This window comes from Camellia sinensis, chromosome 14 (assembly GCF_055761805.1).
Source record: "Camellia sinensis isolate YWXY chromosome 14, ASM5576180v1, whole genome shotgun sequence".
Classification (NCBI taxonomy): Eukaryota; Viridiplantae; Streptophyta; class Magnoliopsida; order Ericales; family Theaceae; genus Camellia; species Camellia sinensis.
Genome location: NC_138974.1, coordinates 61,772,765 through 61,791,296, shown reverse-complemented (window position 1 = coordinate 61,791,296; position 18,532 = coordinate 61,772,765). Strand labels below are relative to the sequence as shown.

Genomic DNA, 18,532 nt, shown 5'->3' with positions numbered 1-18,532 from the left:
TTTTTGACTTTTCATGTCATTGGAGTTTATTGATTTAAAAGAATGTATCATTGTTAGTTTTTTAATTTTAGACTAAAAATTATCACATTTAAATTATAATTATTTTATTTTTTTATTTTCCAAACGTCAAAAAAATCATAAAACTCTACTCCAAATAAAACTATTTTAATCCCATACTACAAGGTTAAAAAAATAAAATACAAAAAATCAATTCACATTCCAAATCAAACTTCACAGCTACCCAATAATTTTTTATTTTAATGGGGTGGAGCTTAGTGGGTCCATGTACTATGGGATTATTCCAGTGATGTGATGGAAAGAAATGTCATGGCTAATTTTTTTTAAAAAAAAGTTTAAAAGTGGGATTCGCGTGATACGTTGCGAGTAAGTTCCACAATCGAGCTTTTAATAATAAGAAAAAGAGATTTTTATTGATAAATCCATTCTAGAGTTGTTATAACCCATTAGGTCCACTAAAGAATATGATAACCTGATTAGTCCCATGAACTTTTCTTTTTATTCCATAAGGTCCATTTTCCTAATTTAACATATTTTACTGGACTATTTTGCCCCCCATATATATATATGTATGTGTACAGTGTTATACGCATTTACATAATATGTGGCTGTTTACGTGGCTGTTTTCTCGGTGATTCAGTTTGGCAGTTTCCATTTTACGTTTCTCTTCGTCAAGCCAATTCCAAGAGATACGTTTATGTTTTGCATACTCGTTCGAAGGATTGGTGGTGCTAGGGTTTCATTGTTGGTGTTCTAGTCTGGTTCTGGTTCTGTGGTTTGCGAGTGAAGATGACGAAGAGGTAGCTGTTCGGCTGTCACATTTTCCGAGCTTTAAGTAGTTCGAATCAGTTGTGTTCGACTTTCTGGAGGATTGTAGGATTGCATGGTTAAGGTTAGTATCAATTTGATTGTGAATAAATGTTCAGTTCATTTGTATGATGAAGCAGATGCTCTGTTTTTTGATTGATGTGATTTGGATGCGCTGGCTTTTCAATTATATGCTTCTTACGTCGTCATGTGGAGAGGAGTACATTCATATTATGTGAAGAACAGTGTTAGTTCTCATTTTAGTTAGTTGTATGCGTCATGAGGATCTGTGTATATGATTTGATTATCAGTACATATGGCAATGTGAATGTTGACATTTTGTTAATGTGGATTATGTGAAGAATGTGGATGTTCTCATTTTAAATTGATGTTTACTTAATGAGGCTCTGTGTGGTGTGATATAATTCAGAGTGTATGTTTCAATGTAAATGTTCAGATTTTGTTAATATTATGTGAAGTTTGTTGGTGTTCTCATTTTTACTTTGATGTTTGCAATTTTGGCATCTTGTTAATATAAATGTGAATGTTCACATCTTTGTATTTGTGAATTATGGATTTAGCACCTGAACTGTACACGTAGTAATTTTTGATTAGTTGCACAATGTGATTTTTGATGTCGATTTTGATTAAATGTGTAGTTCTGATTTTACTTGGACGCATGCGTAATGAGGATCTCTGTAGATGATTTGATTATCAGTATGTAGGTCAATGTGGATGTTAACAATTTGTTAATGTGGATTATGTGAAGAATGTGGATGTTCTCATTTGAAATTGATGTTTGCTGAATGAGGCTCTGTGTGTGTCATATAATTTAGAGTGTCTGTTTGAATGTAAATGTTCACATCGCGCGAATATGATGTGAAGATTGTTGATTTTGTCATTTTACTTTGATGTTTCCTTAATGTTGACATGTTGTTAACAACAATGTGAATGTTCACATCTTCGTATTCTGAAGCATGGATTTAGCACTTCTGTTGTACGCGTTCTCATCCATTTTCTGCACAAAGTGAATTTTCATATTGATTTATATTAATGTTCATTGTTGTGGTTTTTGTGTTTTTATAGGAGATGGATACCTTTATGCTGTTGGTGTGTACATATGGTTGCAGTACAACTGTAATAAATGTTGCCCGCGCAATGTGTTATTCTCGTTTGGTGGAGTGTTTGTGTGAGAAATGGGATGAGTTGTCTGCTGGTTCTATTTCACTGTTCTGTAAACTACCTGGGATTAGGAAGTGTGATTTGGACAATGAGGAAGAATTTCAGAACATGTTACTGCTTGCTAAATCAATGGGGGTACAACATGTAGAAGTTGTGGTTGAGTTGAAAAGTGGTACTGTTCAGTCGACTAGTTTGGGATTGGTTCGTGTGGGGGTTGAGGAAGAAATTGATGCATTACGAAGATTTTGCCACCATAACGAGAAGGTGTTGTTGTCAGCCTCTTGGGCAAATGGTATTACGCATGTGGGACAACGGTTTGTTGGAGGTGCACAAGAATTTCGTGACGTTTTATGTAAGTACGCCATCCAATGTGGGTTTCAGTTTACATATGTGAAGAACGAGACAACAAGAGTTACTGCTGTGTGTGCGATGCGGGAGGAGAGGGGCTGCTTGTGGGCTATACATTGTAGAGCACAACGAGCAAATGATTTTTTCTACATCAAGAGTTTTAGTGATGTGCATACGTGTGGTACGGATGTCCGAACATCGAAGAATCCACGAGTTAGTTCGGATTTGGTGTCGAGTACCATATCTGAAATTGTGAGGGACAAGCCGTTGACTCGGCCGTGTGATGTTGTTACTATTTTGAAGAGGGATTATGGGCTAGATGTGAGTTACCACGTCGTATGGTTGGCTGTGGAGAAAGCAAAGGCTAGTATTCATGGAGATCACTCATTATCGTTTGACCAGCTGCGGTGGTATTCGGATGCGGTGATGCGGTACAATCCGGGGAGTTATGTCAATATTGACTATGATGCGAGTAGTCAACAGTTTCGTCGTTTCTTTGTGTCATTCGCTGCGTGTATTTCTGGGTTCAATTCTTGTCGGCCTTTATTATTCTTGGATGGAACATTCCTTAAAGGAAAGTACAAAGGTCAGCTACTGGCGGCAACGGCAAAAGACGGAAACAATGGTTAGTAATTTTTTTACCTCTATATTCATGTCAAGATTCACATTGACATGCATAGTACGGACAAATGAGTGATGGAGAAATTATAAGTACTGTGAACATTGACATTAGTATGCACTGATGTGAATGTTCACATCTGTGTCTGCTGATGCCTGGAATGTGAACATTCACATTATTTTACATTGATCCATTCACAGTATTGTACATCTGTGCCTGCTAATGATAGTTGTGTGAACATTCACATTCAGATCAGTGTATACTACTGTCAGTTGATCTGTTAATGAGCATTACTGTGATTGGTCATATTATCAGTTGCTGAACAATCAAAAATGAATTATTGATGGGCGTTAATGTGAATGTTCACATTATCAATTGCTGAACAATCACATGACCTGTTTCGTTTATATTGTTTTCTATTCATTTTGGAATACTGTGAACAGTTGTGTATTGGTGTTGTGTTGTAGGTCTGTTTCCTGTTGCATTTGCGGTTGTTGATTCGGAGACCACGGCGAATTGGTCGTGGTTCTTGCATGAACTTGGGAAGGTTGTTGATGGTAACCGTAAGATTACTTTTATTTCGGATCGTAATCTTGGCTTGTTAGAAGCTATGCCGAAGGTGTTCCCATCGGGCCATCACGGTTATTGCTTACAGCACTTGAAGAGCAATTTAAGAGACCGGATGAAAGGAATTGATAATGGCTTCAGGGATCACCTAGTAAGTAGTTTGGGTGATTGTGCTTATGAGCCAACTGTGGTAGGGTTCCATGAAAAGCTTGCAAAATTAAAAGAGGAGGGTAAACAACGAGCACATGATTTCTTCAAGGACTTGGCACCTGAGCACTGGGCAAATTCATACTTCAGGTAATAACAGTTTCATAAACTGTTCCATTGGGCAAGTCAAAATGGTAGCGATGTGAATTATCAGTTACGATTTGTAAAAATATTCCAATTGTGTTTCACGTTCAATGTCAGTGATGTGAATGTTCACATCTGATAGCAATGACTCATTTGAATGATGTGAATGTTCAAACAAGTTGTCATATTTTGCTGTTGTTAACATTCTCATCATTCTGTCATTTAAGTTGATGTTAGTGTTCACATCTGTGCATCGTGTAAGTTGATGTTAATGTCCACTGCGAATGGTGTTAATGTTCACATCAGTCAACGTGAGTGTTCAAACCTGTTAACTTTCGGGGTGTAAAATGTTTGTGATATTGTGCAGGGGCATGCGTTATGGGGAGATGACTTCCAATGCGGCGGAGTCATTTAATAACTGGATTAAAGAAGCGCGTAATCTTCCTATCACTCAAATGGTGGACACAATTCGTACTCAGTTGATGCGGCAAATGTCTGCACGGCGTGACCAAGCAAACAAATGGAATGAGCTTATTTGTCCTACATTTGAAACAAGGCTTATGGATTCGTTCAATAACAGCAGGTCTTGGCAAGTTAGCAAAGCCAATGAGAATGTGTTTGAAGTACATTCGATACCATCTGTCACTGTTGATGTTGCGAGGCGTACATGTTCGTGCTTCAAATGGCAAATTAACGGATTCCCATGTGACCATGCTGTTGTTGCCATTCAGAAGAGCCGTTACAATCTCAATGATTGTGTGGAACATTACTTTCATGTACAGACATATCGTGGAGCGTATTCGGGTGCCATATTCCCTATACCATCGGTGGAGAAGCCGTCTTTTGATCCCATGGACTTCACTATATACCCGCCAACTGTGAAAAGACCACCCGGAAGGCCGAAAAAGAATAGGATCCCATCAAGGGGTGAGAAACTTAAGCAAATAAGGTGCGGGAGATGTGATAAGCTGGGGAGCCATAATCGGAAGTCATGCAAGGAGCCGATATAGGATGTACATTTTTCATTTTAACGTTGTGTTTTACATTGGATTCTTATATTCATTTGTGCCTTTTCATTTTCTTTTTCTGTACGAAACTGATTTTTTGATACAGTTGTAACGATAAATACATGATGTGGACATTCACACTTACGTAAACGAATCATATTATGTGAATACTTGCACATGGGTTGAACGTTTTTACCTTATTGTTGTCAATGTCGACATGAATACAAGATGTGATGTGAACTTTCACATTCATGAAGATTGACATGGTGTGAACATGTACAACTGTTACGAATGTAAAGAAATGTGAATATTCACACCTGTTCATGTTACCCGTAATGATGTCATGCAAACAATGTGTACATTCCTGCACAAGGTATGTGTGTTACATTGAAAACTAGTTCCACAAATCGCATCAAATATGCTCATCAAAACACGGCATTATGAATATCATAAGTGATTATGAACATTCACATCAGTGTTGAAACAGTGAACAGTCATAGCTGTAAACGTTAGTGCATATGAATATCGTAAGTGAATCTAAACATTAGTGCATATGCATTTGAATATCATAAGTGAATGCTCATCACAACACGGCATTATGAATATCGTACGTGAGTGTGAACATTCACATCAGTGTTTGCAATTGCTATGAGCAACCACAAATGTGAATGTTCACACATGTGTATGTGATCCGTAATTATGTCACGTAGACCAAGTGTACACTCCTGCACAAAGTATGTGTACTTAACAACAGTCAGGTTCAAACATTTGCAGAAATTTTTCTCACAACAACATAGCAGTATGCATATCGTACGTGACTGTAAACATTCACATTAGCGGTACAATTGTGGACATTCACATATGTAAAACATAACAACACCAAAAGTAGTTCAAAATTCGCAGCTGCCTTTTTCCTATTAACAGATGTTGTATCACTGTTTTACAATCAGTTGCTGTGTCAAAATATCAACGCTTTCCATATTAACATTCAAACCGACTGTTGGTTAGTTCGTAGGTGGACACCCCCCACCTATAGGTTTTAAGGAAGCTCTGATTTCTTATGATTCAAAAAACTATGCACTAACAAATCTCGTAGTCCACACCATTCTGCACTACTGAGGCTGCCCACAATTTCTTCATGATATACGTGTGCCCGCATGATGTAACATACTGCAGGTCCGCAGTCCACTCTGTAAATGTGAAATGGTTTTGATTAGCAGTTGACAGGAATATTTGCATAATGGTTGTGGAGGATTTGAAAAAAAATTTAGTGAGGCTTACGAGGCGTCGCCTTGTTGAGGACAGACATCAACACTTTTGGTTGGTTGTGCTGGATTTTGGCCTGCTAACTTAGTGTGTAGCGGTGATGACTCGCCAATAACGGTCACAACATGCTCAATGTAGTTCCTCTGTGTATGGAATTTCACATTAGGGACCAACAAACATATGTGTGTGTACAGTCATTTAATGCACGAGAACAAGTCATGTTTGTGTTGAAAAATAGACACTTACAATTTCCTGTGCTTGGTCGATATGCGGGTCATGTATGCCTGGTCTTGGGCGCAACGAGTTGTAATGCTTCCACAAATTTTCTTTAGCATCATACACAACTGTCGTCCAGTGGTACTCATGATGCAATGGGAATAGTAGGTATCTCTCTCCTTGGTAGTTTCTGACATGTGCGTCAATGTGTTTACTCCTTTTGCGAGGATGGTACTCTCGTATCACTTTCTGTACACATTTGACAAATAATTAATGAACTGTGAAGTTTCACAGTCACATTACAAGTAATGGAATGATAGATTTTACCAAACACATGCTCGTGAAGATCAATGAGGCTTCATCTGAAGTTGGGTTGACCACCTCTTGTTGTTCATGCAACAGTTCAGCATATGCATCTATGAGCTGCACAAACATGGGGTCATATTATGAATATCGTACATGAGTGTGAACATTCACATCAGTGTTCACAATTGCTATGAGCAACCACAACTGTGAATGTTCACACATGTGATACAACATCAGTGTGTGTGTGTCTGTGTGTGCAAATGCATGAAGACTGAATTATATTTGTAATGGCATACATTGCTGTGTATTGATTCCTCCTTGATAAGGTTGACAATGTCATCAAAATACACATGTGTAGCCTTCGAATCTCCTTTCCACACCAGCAGCCTGTTCATTATTTAACAAACCAATGTAAATATTCACATTGCATATATCTCAACAACCCAAAAAAACTGAACAGAGTTAGGAATATAGACTATTACGGAATGTGAATGTTAACATTGGATGTTTGCACAGTCACTTACTCATCGCCTCCATTTTTTTGTAAAGCTTGGACCTTTTGTTTGTCATGTTTGGACATCTTGGCCCAGACTTTGAACTTCTTGGTGAAGGATAATTTTTTTGGCTGCTTCGCTGGTGGGTGTTCCTCCTCATCTTCAACCATTTCTACTGGAGGGGGCTGCTTTTGGCCAGGTAAATCTGGGTATTGGAAGTCAGGCAGTCGATGTTCTTTGCGATCTTTTTCCTTTATACGCTTGACCCTAGAAGGTGGGCTGAAATTGTGTTGCATTGGGCTAGGGGGTTGCCTTTCTGACATAGCTTGTGTGACAATGTGGACTGACTGGTCATCGTAAAGATCCTGAAGAATTGTTTTATCGCATTCTAAGTCGATGACCAGCTGCGTTAAGCGTTTGATTTCTTGATCCTTCTGCTCCATGGACTTCTTCATTTCGATATTCACGTTGGGCGGGCTGGTCTGGTTAAACAATCTATGCTCAAGATCAGCTATGACTCTTGCCCTCAACTCCCATGAAAATTGAAGGTGTTTGTACTTTGCTTCCCATTGCCTTATGACGCCCCAAGCCTTCCGATTTTCTTGGATAAGGACGTCAATGATATCAGGGTGGTTTGTGTCTGGTATTACAATAGCTCTGTCATAATGTTGGCTGGTAAATGGAATGTCAATGTCCTCATCACTGTCCTTCAGGTCTACCCCATCCCCAGAAAAGTGGGAGCTGCTGCCACTGTGTTGTTCTCCCTTGATGTCAGAAATGTTGGGACATTTTCTGCCTGGTTCATAAATTTCAGGCTCCACCTTCAATGTTTTACGCTTGAACTTTTGTAATTCTGTTGGGATTGCAAAGAGTTCACCGGCATTAACCTGGAAATGAAAAAATTATGTTAATTAACGCATATATTTGGGTGGTGTTATAATGTGAATGTTTGGATCACTAGTTGAAGGCCCTACCTCATTAAAACCCAAATCTGCTAAGGAGATGGTTTTCATCTTCTTCTGCAAAGCAGTCAGATCCCACTTCACACAGCGAGGAAAAGCATTGGGTCTGTGAGGTTGGAGGATGGTTGTGTGCTCACACAACCAGTACTTCAATAAAACAAGAATCGCATATTGTTATTTAGCATTTGCAGAGTAATGGCAACCTATGTGAACATTAATCACAGTGGCATTGTTGTGAACATCCCAGTAGCACATTGTCATTGAATGTGAACATTCACATCTGCTAACCGTGAACGATGTGGCACTGTTGTGAACATTCACAGAGTTATGTTATGAGTCAATGTGATCAGTCACATTAACTGCTTCAGATGTGAACATTCACAGTAGTGAAAACATAATTGCCTACAGAGCAGTGTGGTAAACATTCAGGGTGGTACATTATCATTGAATGTGAACATTCACACTGTTCACATTTGAATCACTGATGTGAATGATGACAGAAACATAAGTGCTTTGGCACTGTTGTGAACATGCACAGTAGTATGTTATGATCAGTGGTTCAGATGTGAACATTCACATATGTGAAATACAATTGCCTATGGACATTCACATCAGAGGTGCAGATGCCAATGTTGACAGTTGGCTTAGATGAAAAACACTGGAGGACATTTCAATCTTACTATTGGAAAACATGGGTACTTACCATCAATAACATGACACAGCCGGTGACTTTTGCTGGATTTTTGTCATTTTGGGAAATAGACGATGTCAACATTGTCCTAATTTGCTTCGCCCAATCATATTGTTGCATGCTTTCCAGTGGGACCATATGTGCGTAGTAGCCCCATCCTATTGTCTCTCCGCTTGTTGAGAAAAAAAGCTTCTGGCAAGCATACATGCACACTAGTCGGGCAACTTCTTCGTTGTCATCTTTCTTTTTTCCTTTCAATGCCTCGGTCAAAAGGGTTTGTATCCACTTTGAAGTCAACCGGCTTACGTTTTTGCATCTTCTGTTTACAATGCCAGTCTTTGGTTTCGCACCGTATGTTATGTCCATTGGCTTGCTGCCACAGTCCACACCGAAAATCAGCTTGATGTCGCTGTTGTGTATTTTCATCTTCTTCTGCCCAATGTAGAAGGCATCCTCTGAAGCTTGGTACATTTGTAGTACATGCACAACAACATCATCATACTTCATGCATTTATCCAGGTCAATTTGATTGTTTCTCAATGCGTCAAACAAATTCCAAAAAGGGGTTTGTCGAAGGCAGCGAAGCTGTGCTTCTGTGAACTTGGTGGTTTTCATTAATTTGACCAGTCCTGTCATATTAGATCTGTAGTTCACATGGCGCTTGTCGACATTGGTGCAAGTATTTGTTTTTGGGGTTTCTTCCTTCGCATGGGACTCATCTCTTTTTCTCTTTCCGGTTTTCTTGTGTGCGACGTCTGCAAAATGGAGCATTTAAAAAAAAATAAGTGAAGGCTCATGTGATTAGCATAGTCGAACAGATGTGAACATTCACACTATTCCACTGGTGTGCATGTTCACAGTTGTGTGCGTTGGTGTGAATCACCAGAGTTTGTTTGTGGTTGTGAACATTCACATAGGAGCAGGACCAATAATATCTGATTGTCCTAAAATCGTCAGGGAATGTGAATGTTCACAGCATATACCAACAGCACAAATAAAATCTGACTCTCTTAAAATTTTCAAGCAATTTGAATGTTCACAGCATAGAACAACAGCACCAATAATAGCTGACTCAACTAAAATTTTTCAGACAATGAGAATGTTCACATCCTACATCAAAAGCACCAAAAATATCTGATTGAAGTAACAAATTCATGCAATGTGAATGTTCACATAGTAAAACATTAACACCAACAACATCTGACTCTCCTAAAATTTCCAGGAAATGTGAATGTTGACAGCGTAGAACAAGAACACCAATAATATATGACTGTCCTAAATTCTCAGGCAAATTTTTCAGACAATGTGAAGGTTCACAGCCTAGCCCAAAAGCACCAACAATATCTGATTGAACTAAAACTTTCAGGCAATGTGAATGTTGGCATGGTAGAACATTAACATCGCCGACATCTGACTCTACAAAAATTTCCAGCAAATGTGAATGTTGATAGCATAGAACAACAACACCAACAATATCTGTATTGTGTAAATTTCTAGGCAAATTTTACATTCAATGTGAATGTTCACAGTAGAACAAAAGCACAAATAATATCTGATCGAATTTAAACCTTCAGTCAATGTGAATGTTCATATCGTATGTCATTAACACCACCGACATCTGACTCTCCTAAAATTTGAAGGGCATGTGAATGTTGACAGCATAGAACAACAACACAAATACTATCTGAATGTCCTAAATTTTTCAGGCAAATTTTCAGACAATGTGAATGTTCACAGCCTAGACCGAAAGCACCAATAATATCTGATTGAACTAAAACTTTCAGGCAATGTGAAAGTTCAATAATATCTGAATGTCATAAATTTTCAGGCCAATGTTCCACACAACGTGAAATTTCACATACTAGCCCAAAAGCACCAATAATATATGATCGAACTGAAACATTCAGGCAATGTGAATGTTCACATCGAAGAACATTAACACCACCGACATCTGACTCTCCTAAAAATTCCAGCAAATGTGAATGTTGACAGCATAGAACAACAACCCCAAAAATATATGACTGTCCAAAAATTTTCAGGCAATGCGAATGTTCACAGCCTATAACAAGATAAACCAATAATATCTGATTGTCCTACAATGTTCAGGCAATGTAACTGTTCACAGTTTCCAACAAAAAGAACAACAACAGAATTGGCCAAAGTGTGTCAATGCCTGTGAATTTTCACAGCATACAACAACAACACCATTAATACCTGATTACGCAAACATTTTAACTCTATGTGAATGTTCATATCTGTTACCCACAGCAACAGAAAAAGAACTGGCCAAAAAATTTTTGAAACCATGTTAATGGTCACAGCATTGGACAACAACGGGGTAACATCTGGAATAAGTTGATCATCAAACCATTTCCAATCAATGTGAATGTTCACATTTTTCAATAATAACAACTACAACTATAACATTGTCGATTGTTGACAGTTGTGAACACAATGTAATGGCAAGTGTAATGTTTATGAGTGCAAAAATGAAAAAATTTAGGGATTACGATTGAGGGGTTCAGAATAAATGAATGCTTACGTTTTTTGCCCATTTCGACGACAAAGATGTTGAGACGAAGGGACGATTCGACGAAGAAACGTATACAGTTTTCTGGGCGTACGAACGGCGAAGAAGATGATGAGACGATGTGACGATCGAACGAAGACAGGCTTCTCGGCGTAGGGATGGGGAGAAGATGATGAGACGATGTGACGATGCAACGATGGAAGGAATACAGTCTTCGGGGCGTCGAGGCGATGTGGAATATGGTTTGGATTTCTGGACTCTAGAGGTACTGTGCGTGATTTCTTGCGCAAGAATAGAGAGGGGAAGAGAAACGGTTATTAGATTCAAAGAGAGAGAGAGAGAGAGGGACGCGTGTTTTTTAGGGCTTTTTGGTCTTTTTGTATAAAATGGACCTAATGGAATATTATAAAACAGTATGGGTTTCCTGGAACTCCACTCTTAGAGAATGGATTTACTAAAAAAGCTCTCTAAGAAAAATTATACTTAGTTTTTAAGATTATACTGAAAAGATTGTTAAAAAAAAAGTTAACTTTTTAAAAAAAAATTTTAAATATATTAAAAAATATGAAAAATAACGTAATTCAAAATAAATTAAAAATTAATATTTAATTTTTTTAATTCTTTCCAAAAGTGCCTTTAGTGTCCCACGCTCTTTGAGCTGCAAACTAAAAAATATGCACAATATAAATGGGTAATACTATTGTACAGTTTGTGAAATTGATTATTATAAATGTTGTAATTAAATAATTTATAAGTTATAATTTTAAAAAATAAATTATAATCAAATATTATATAAAAAATAATTAAAAAAAATAGATCATAATTAAAATAATTTAATAACTAATATAATAATAAATCATAACTAACACCACAATATATATAACTAAGTTATTACCAAGTCATAAGTAAACGCTCTCTCTCTAAGAATGGAAGCTTCTCTCCTTATCCCTTCACTTAGGGTTTTTGTGAGCAGCGCCGCTTGGGGAGGGAGAGGGGGCTTTCGGCCGCTGGCCACCTCTCTCCCCCTTTTTCTTTCCCTCTTGTGTTTCTGTTCAATAAACTTTGAGAGATCTCTCTTCCCAACATCTCTCAGGAGTCTTTTTTCCCTTGGTGGAAATTTGCTAAGTTTCTCCTTCTCCATTCCTCCGATGCCATATCTGTCATTTTCCTCTTCCTTTATTGTTCACCATAGTCGTCACCGCTATTCCACCGTCAGATCTACTTCAAATCTGGCCACCTCCAAGGATCCAGCGGTTTCTTTGGGTTTGAAGTTGAGTTTTTCAAAAAAAAAAATTGATTTTTTGGTTTAGGAGTTTTTATGGAGTCCATCAGTGCTTTGTTATGGCCTACTCACTTTATGGTTGAAACCTATGATCTACTCAGACATGCTGTATGACCGATTGTTTGGCTTCTGCTTTGTAGTAAGAGCACACAAGCACGAGATGCGCGTCTATATTTTTCATAGTTTTACTCCGATGTGTTATGTGATTTGATTTTTTCTTTACTTGGTGTAAGTTTTCTGTTGGATGGACTCCTTTGTTTGACTTCTTTAATGAAATTTTCTTTCTGATCAAAAGAAGAAAAAAAAAATTATTATAACTAATATCTCAATGAATCGTAATTAAAGATCACAAAAATCATAATTAGAGATATACGATACACACCTTTTTAAAATGTGTATCATCAAAAATCATAATTAGAGATATATGATACACACCTTTTTAAAATGTGTATCATAAAAGTTCTCTATAAATGGGTGGTTGCAAGTGATTTTCATAAAAGTTCATGCATTTACTGTGAGATGTTTTATGTGCGCGTATAGGTATACTGTTGCTCAACACTTTCAGCTTCTATGTATTAGATTATTAGTGGAAAGTTTGATCCACTTCGTTACATACATGAGTACATTTATTTTGTTTTATACTGATCATGTTTGGGAAGAATTATTTGGGTTAAAATAGTTAATAAAGGTAAAATTGGCCAAAATAATTCACATTTAACTTATCATTATTTTATTTCCATTACAACATTTCACTACACGAAAAGTGGGTTTAAAAGACGGAACTTTTTGCGACGGCACAATTTGCCGTCGCAAAAAATGTGACTTTTTAAGACTGCACAACTTGTCGTCGCCAAAAAAAATGTGATTTTTTGAGACGGCACAACTTGCCGTCTCGAAAAATGTGACTTTTTGCGACGGCACAGCTTGCCGTCGCAAAAAAATAGAGCATTTGCAACGGCAGAAATTGCTGTCACAAAAAAAATAGAGTATTTTTGTGACGACACCAGCTGCAGTCGCAAAAAAAAAAAAAAAGGAATTTTTTGTGACTGTAATAGGTACCGTTGCAAAAAAAAAAAAGTAAAATATATATATATATATATATATTTAGGCTTTGAGACAGCTTCATATATATATAGTCACAAAATGGTTTAAATAAATGCAACGGTATTTTTCTTTCACAAAAAAAAAATAAATAAAACGACGTCATCTTACTATTTTGATATAACATTTCTTTTTTCACCAATTTTTCCATCTCCCTGTCTCTCTATCTCTGTCTCTGTCTCTTTTCTCTTTCTCTCTCTCACTCATCACTCTTCTTTGTCTGTCTCTTTCTTTCTCTCTGTGTCTCTTCTCTTTCTCTCTCTCACTCATCACTTTTCTCTGTGTGTCTATCTCTCTTTCTCTCTGTGTCTCTCGCCCATCTCTCTTCTCTTTATCTATCTCACTCTCTCGCTTATCTCTCTCTGTCTTTCTCTTGTTTATCTATTTTCGCTCCTTTTTTTTCTCTCTCTCTCTCTGTCTATCTCTCGCTCATCTTTTGTTTCTCTCTTTTTTTGTCTCTTTCTCTCTCTCTCTCTCCCGTTCATCTCTCTTCTCTTTCTGTCTCTTTTTTTTTTCTATGTCTCTCTCTCGTTAATCTCTTTTCACTTTCTTTCTCTCTCTTTTTGTTTATCTCTTGCTCATCTCTTGTTTCTCTCTCTTTTTCTGTCTCTTTCTCTATCTCTTTTTCTCTTTGTCTCTCTGTATCTCTTTCTCTCTTTATCTCTCTGTATCTCTTTCTCTCTTTGTCTCTCTCTATCTCTTTCTCTCTCTGTCTCTCTCTCTCACTCATCACTCTTCTCTCTCTCTGTCTGCCTATCTGTTTGTCTGTCTGTCTTTCTCTCTCTCTCTCTCTCCCCCACTGTGTTCGTCTTGCTCACTCTCTCTCTCATCTCTTCTTTATTTATTGAGCTCCCTTTTGATTTATCGATCCACTACAAGAAAATGCACTTTTAGCGACCACTTTGTCTCTTTTTCGCTCATCACTCTATCTCTTTCTCTATCTCTCTATCTCTTTTCTCTATCCATCTCTCACTCATCTCTCTCTCTCACCACCCATCTTCTCTATCACATTTACCACTACTGCAAATGTCATTCAACTACCACCACTCTTCTCTTTCTCTCTTTCACTCATCACTCTTCTTTCTCTGTATATTTGTCTATCTATCTGTCTGTCTGTCTGTCTTTCGTTCATTTTTCTTCTCTCTATCTCTCTCATTTGTCTTCTCTCTCTATCTCTCTCGCTCATCTCTCTTCTCTCTATCTCTATCATCTCTTTTCTCTCTCGTTCATCTCTCTTTTTCTCTCTCTCTATCTCTCTCGCTCATCTCTCATCTCTCTTCTCTCTTCTCTCTCTATCTCTCTGTTTTTCTATTCTCTCTCTCGTTCATCTCTTTTCGCTCTCTTTCTCTCTCTTTTTGTATCGCTCATCTCTTGTTTCTCTCTTTTTTTCTGCCTGTCTCTCTCTATCTCTTTCTCTCTTTGTCTGTCTGTCTGTCTGTCTCTCTCTCTCTCTCTCTTTCTCTTTCTCTATCTTTGTCTCTCTCTCACTCATCACTCTTCTCCTATACCACCTTCACCACTACTGCAAATGTCATTCCACTACCACCACTACTACCACTGTTGCCACTCCACCTTTATGACTATCATTACTACCACTATCGCCACCACTTCACTACCACCACTACGACTACCATTACCTTTCCTCCACCACCGTTACTCTATTTCCTCTACCACTACCATAACTTCACCACAAATCTCCTTTGCCACCACCACCACCACCACCACTATCACCTCTTATCCACCACCTTCACCACTACTGCTGCTCCCTATTCTCTACCACAAAAAAATTAGTTCCTGATTTTTAGTAACAAAAAAAAAATGGGTCACAGAAAAATATTTTTCATTGATTACAAAAAAATAACTTTATTTTTATAGAAAATATTTTTCATTAAAATATTATCCTTACTTCTACCAAATAAAAAAATAATAATAATAAGTGTGTTTGGTTTGAGTTTTCTGAATTAAGTTTTTTGAAAATTGAGTTTTTTGGTTTTCGTATTCTTTTGTTTTTAGTGAATATTTTTTAAATTTTAAACATTTTTTTACTTTTTTAGATGCACCTTAGTTAGATGTATCTAAAAAATAAAAAATTTGTAAAAAAATATTTTAAAAAATTAATAAATACATAAAAATATAAAAAATGTATTGAATTTTTGTATTTTTTTTTTTTTTGTATTTTTGGTATTTAGTGAATTTTTAAAAGATTTTTTTTATAATTTTTTTACTTTTTAGGTATATTTATGTTAGATGTGTCTAAAAAGTAAAAAAAAAATTCTTAAAGTATTAAAAAAATTCAATAAAAACAAAAAAATACGGAAAATAAGAAAGTAGAATTTTCTGAAAAGTGTTTTCTGAAAAATGAAAACAAACAAGCTGAATAATTTTTTATTCATTAAAATAAAAATGAAACAAATAAATTCTCAATCTTAGTAACGAAAAGAAAATGAAAAATCAAAAAAAAAAATCATTAACTATAAAAAAAAATATTTTAACAAAAATTATTTTTGTTTGGCAACGGCAACCTCTGTCGTAAAAAAAAATCAAAAATAAACAAAATGATTTTTTTTATTATTTAAATATTCATTTGTGATGGAAACTAATTTTTTTTTTTCCCAATCCCACTCGGTTTCCTCTCTTTTTATTCAATTCCCGCGCCCCCCCAAATCTCCAATCTCTTAGAACCAAAATCCCTAATTTCTACCAAATATCTCTCTCTCTCTCTCTCTCTCTCTCTCTCTCTCTCTCTCTCTCTCTCTCTCTCTACTGTGAGCATGACCAATGACGGCGTCGAGCCACGGGGACCAATGAATCCCCAAAACCCCAATCTCTTAGAACCAAAATCCCTAATTTCTACCAAATCTCTCTCTCTTTCTCTCTCGCAATTGTGAGTATGGCTGACGACGGCGTCGAGCCACGGGGACCAGTGAATGAAGGAAGCCAGACATCGACGACCATTGTCGGAGTCCTTCCCTTCTTTATCGATAGCCATTACCAGCAAACGAAGTTCTTCGGAGTCCTTAGCTTCTCTCTCCGGCCGTGACCAGCAAACTAAGCAAACAGAGCTCTTACCTCTCCCTTTGACCGGAGTTCTTGCACCTTTCCTTCCCGCCACCCAATTTCAGGTACATGTCCAGATATTAGGGTTTTGAGTTTTGATTTAGTGCTTTTCAATATCAATATTAGAGTTTATAATTTTTCAATTTCAAAAATTGGGGATTTTCAAATTGATTTGATTAGAAATTTTTTCCTTTTATTTGTTATGTTATGTTAATGTAGTGTCTTCCATGTTTTCATTCATTTAACATTATTTCATGTGTCAAGGTCTATTATTGTTGTGGTTTTCATGATTTCCCTCTTTAGGTTCAAATTTGATGATGAACGGGGAACAAAGGAAGACATAAAGAGGGCGTTAGAGGAGCAGTATGGTGGTGAGGAAGAGGTAGGCATTTACCAGCATTACTTCAGGAGCTTTTTCTTCCTATATCTTTGTTTTGATTACGAAGTTATCTTGTTTCCTCTTGCTGCTTTGCTCAACAGTTGCCGCAGACAAATCTTGGTTTCAATAATACCCCATTTAAATTTAAGAAATATTCAAATGCTTACATGCTTGTGTATATACGTGAAAGTGACAAGGAGAAGATAATGTGGATGAAAAGGACATCGCAGGGCATCTTAGGGTAAAATCTTGGCTTTGTTTATAGTTTAAATAAATTTCATAAATTTTAGTGTTGTGTAGATGTTAGTTTGCATATGCCAGGGTCTTGGTTGACATAGATAATTATCTTATTCCAGATAAGGTTGAAGAAAGAACAAGAAGAAAAAGAGGACAAAAGAAGATACAAAGCTCAGGCTCACCTTTATACTATTATCAAGGTTTTGGTTTCTTACCTGAAAATTTTTTCAGTGAACAATTGTAGCATGTCCTCTTTTATTTATTTTTATTGAAAAAACTTAATGGGTGTGTATCACTTAAATAATCATTTGGTACTTGTAGGTTGCACGTGATGAAGACCTAGTAGAACAGATTGGAAAGGATATTTATTTTGATCTTGTGGATCATGAAAGGGTTCATAGTTTTCGTATTCAGAAGCAGATGCGTTTAACCTTTTCAAGGTATGGTTCACTTTACCACCTTGTATCTGATCTAAGAAAACTTTAGAAGTCTAAGTTATCAATACCAATATGCATGTTCCCCTTCTCATTTTTTAAAAAAATTTAGTGAAGCGCTACTACCATATAGTTACATATGATTAAGGTATATTTAAGACAAATGTTAATGTTGGAGATTTTGTTTATTTTTTTGAATAGATTAACTTTTTGCTGGTTCTTTTGTGCTTGAAAATTGAACTCAGCATGCACCATCTGGAATAAAACTCTTATCTTTTATGCCCACTGTGTGGTGCCACTGTCGTGCTTGGTGTGTGTGTGCGTGCAGGATGATTGTACAACACAATACCGGTTTCTAGAGTTTAAAGGATGATGTATTAGCAGGTTTAAATCATCATTATTTTTCTTTATCATTGGATCAGAAGTTATTTTGTTCAAATTTGTAAATGTCGAAGCGATGGACATGTGTTTGCCAAGTATCCAAAGTGTGTTTGAGTCTAATTTAAAAAAAATAAAAATAAAATTAGGACATGTTTAGATGTGTGTTGGACACATGTTGTAAATGTTTGATGAATGTCGGGAAGTGTCTCACGAAGTGTTTGTAACATATCATGGTTTCTGTGTTAGCAATTTTTGTGTTCTGCACGTTCTTTAAATCACAATGGATAGGAAGCCTGGGCACCTAGTCCTTGGTATGGTCTGTGTTGGATGTTGTCTCTGATGTGACACTCCTGGAAA

The 18,532-nt window shown here is 36.8% G+C and overlaps 3 protein-coding genes across 3 annotated transcripts; 2 read left to right on the top strand and 1 right to left on the bottom strand.

Annotated features, from left to right (window-relative positions):
• Window positions 1-427: 427 nt before the first annotated feature.
• On the top strand, window positions 428-2,985 carry LOC145807026 (uncharacterized). Its single transcript, XM_082904929.1, has 2 exons — window positions 428-910; window positions 1,912-2,985. The coding sequence occupies exons 1-2, from the start codon at window positions 902-904 to the stop codon at window positions 2,983-2,985; spliced, it is 1,083 nt and encodes a 360-aa protein (XP_082761055.1). The 5' UTR covers window positions 428-901.
• Window positions 2,986-3,624: 639 nt separating this feature from the next.
• LOC145807711 (uncharacterized) lies at window positions 3,625-5,164 on the top strand. The gene is made up of 2 exons (XM_082906390.1): window positions 3,625-3,838; window positions 4,200-5,164. Exons 1-2 carry the CDS (start codon window positions 3,657-3,659, stop codon window positions 4,840-4,842), a joined length of 825 nt encoding a protein of 274 aa, XP_082762516.1. The 5' UTR covers window positions 3,625-3,656; the 3' UTR covers window positions 4,843-5,164.
• Window positions 5,165-5,731: 567 nt separating this feature from the next.
• Window positions 5,732-12,445, bottom strand: LOC114305094 (uncharacterized). Its single transcript, XM_082904928.1, has 14 exons — window positions 12,200-12,445; window positions 10,989-11,186; window positions 10,850-10,889; window positions 10,651-10,734; window positions 9,948-10,190; window positions 9,758-9,850; window positions 8,787-9,529; window positions 8,096-8,230; window positions 7,152-8,008; window positions 6,924-7,014; window positions 6,649-6,744; window positions 6,352-6,570; window positions 6,121-6,248; window positions 5,732-6,029 (listed from the first exon to the last, which is right to left on the bottom strand). Exons 1-14 carry the CDS (start codon window positions 12,443-12,445, stop codon window positions 5,879-5,881), a joined length of 3,324 nt encoding a protein of 1,107 aa, XP_082761054.1. The 3' UTR covers window positions 5,732-5,878.
• Between the last annotated feature and the right edge of the window lie 6,087 nt (window positions 12,446-18,532).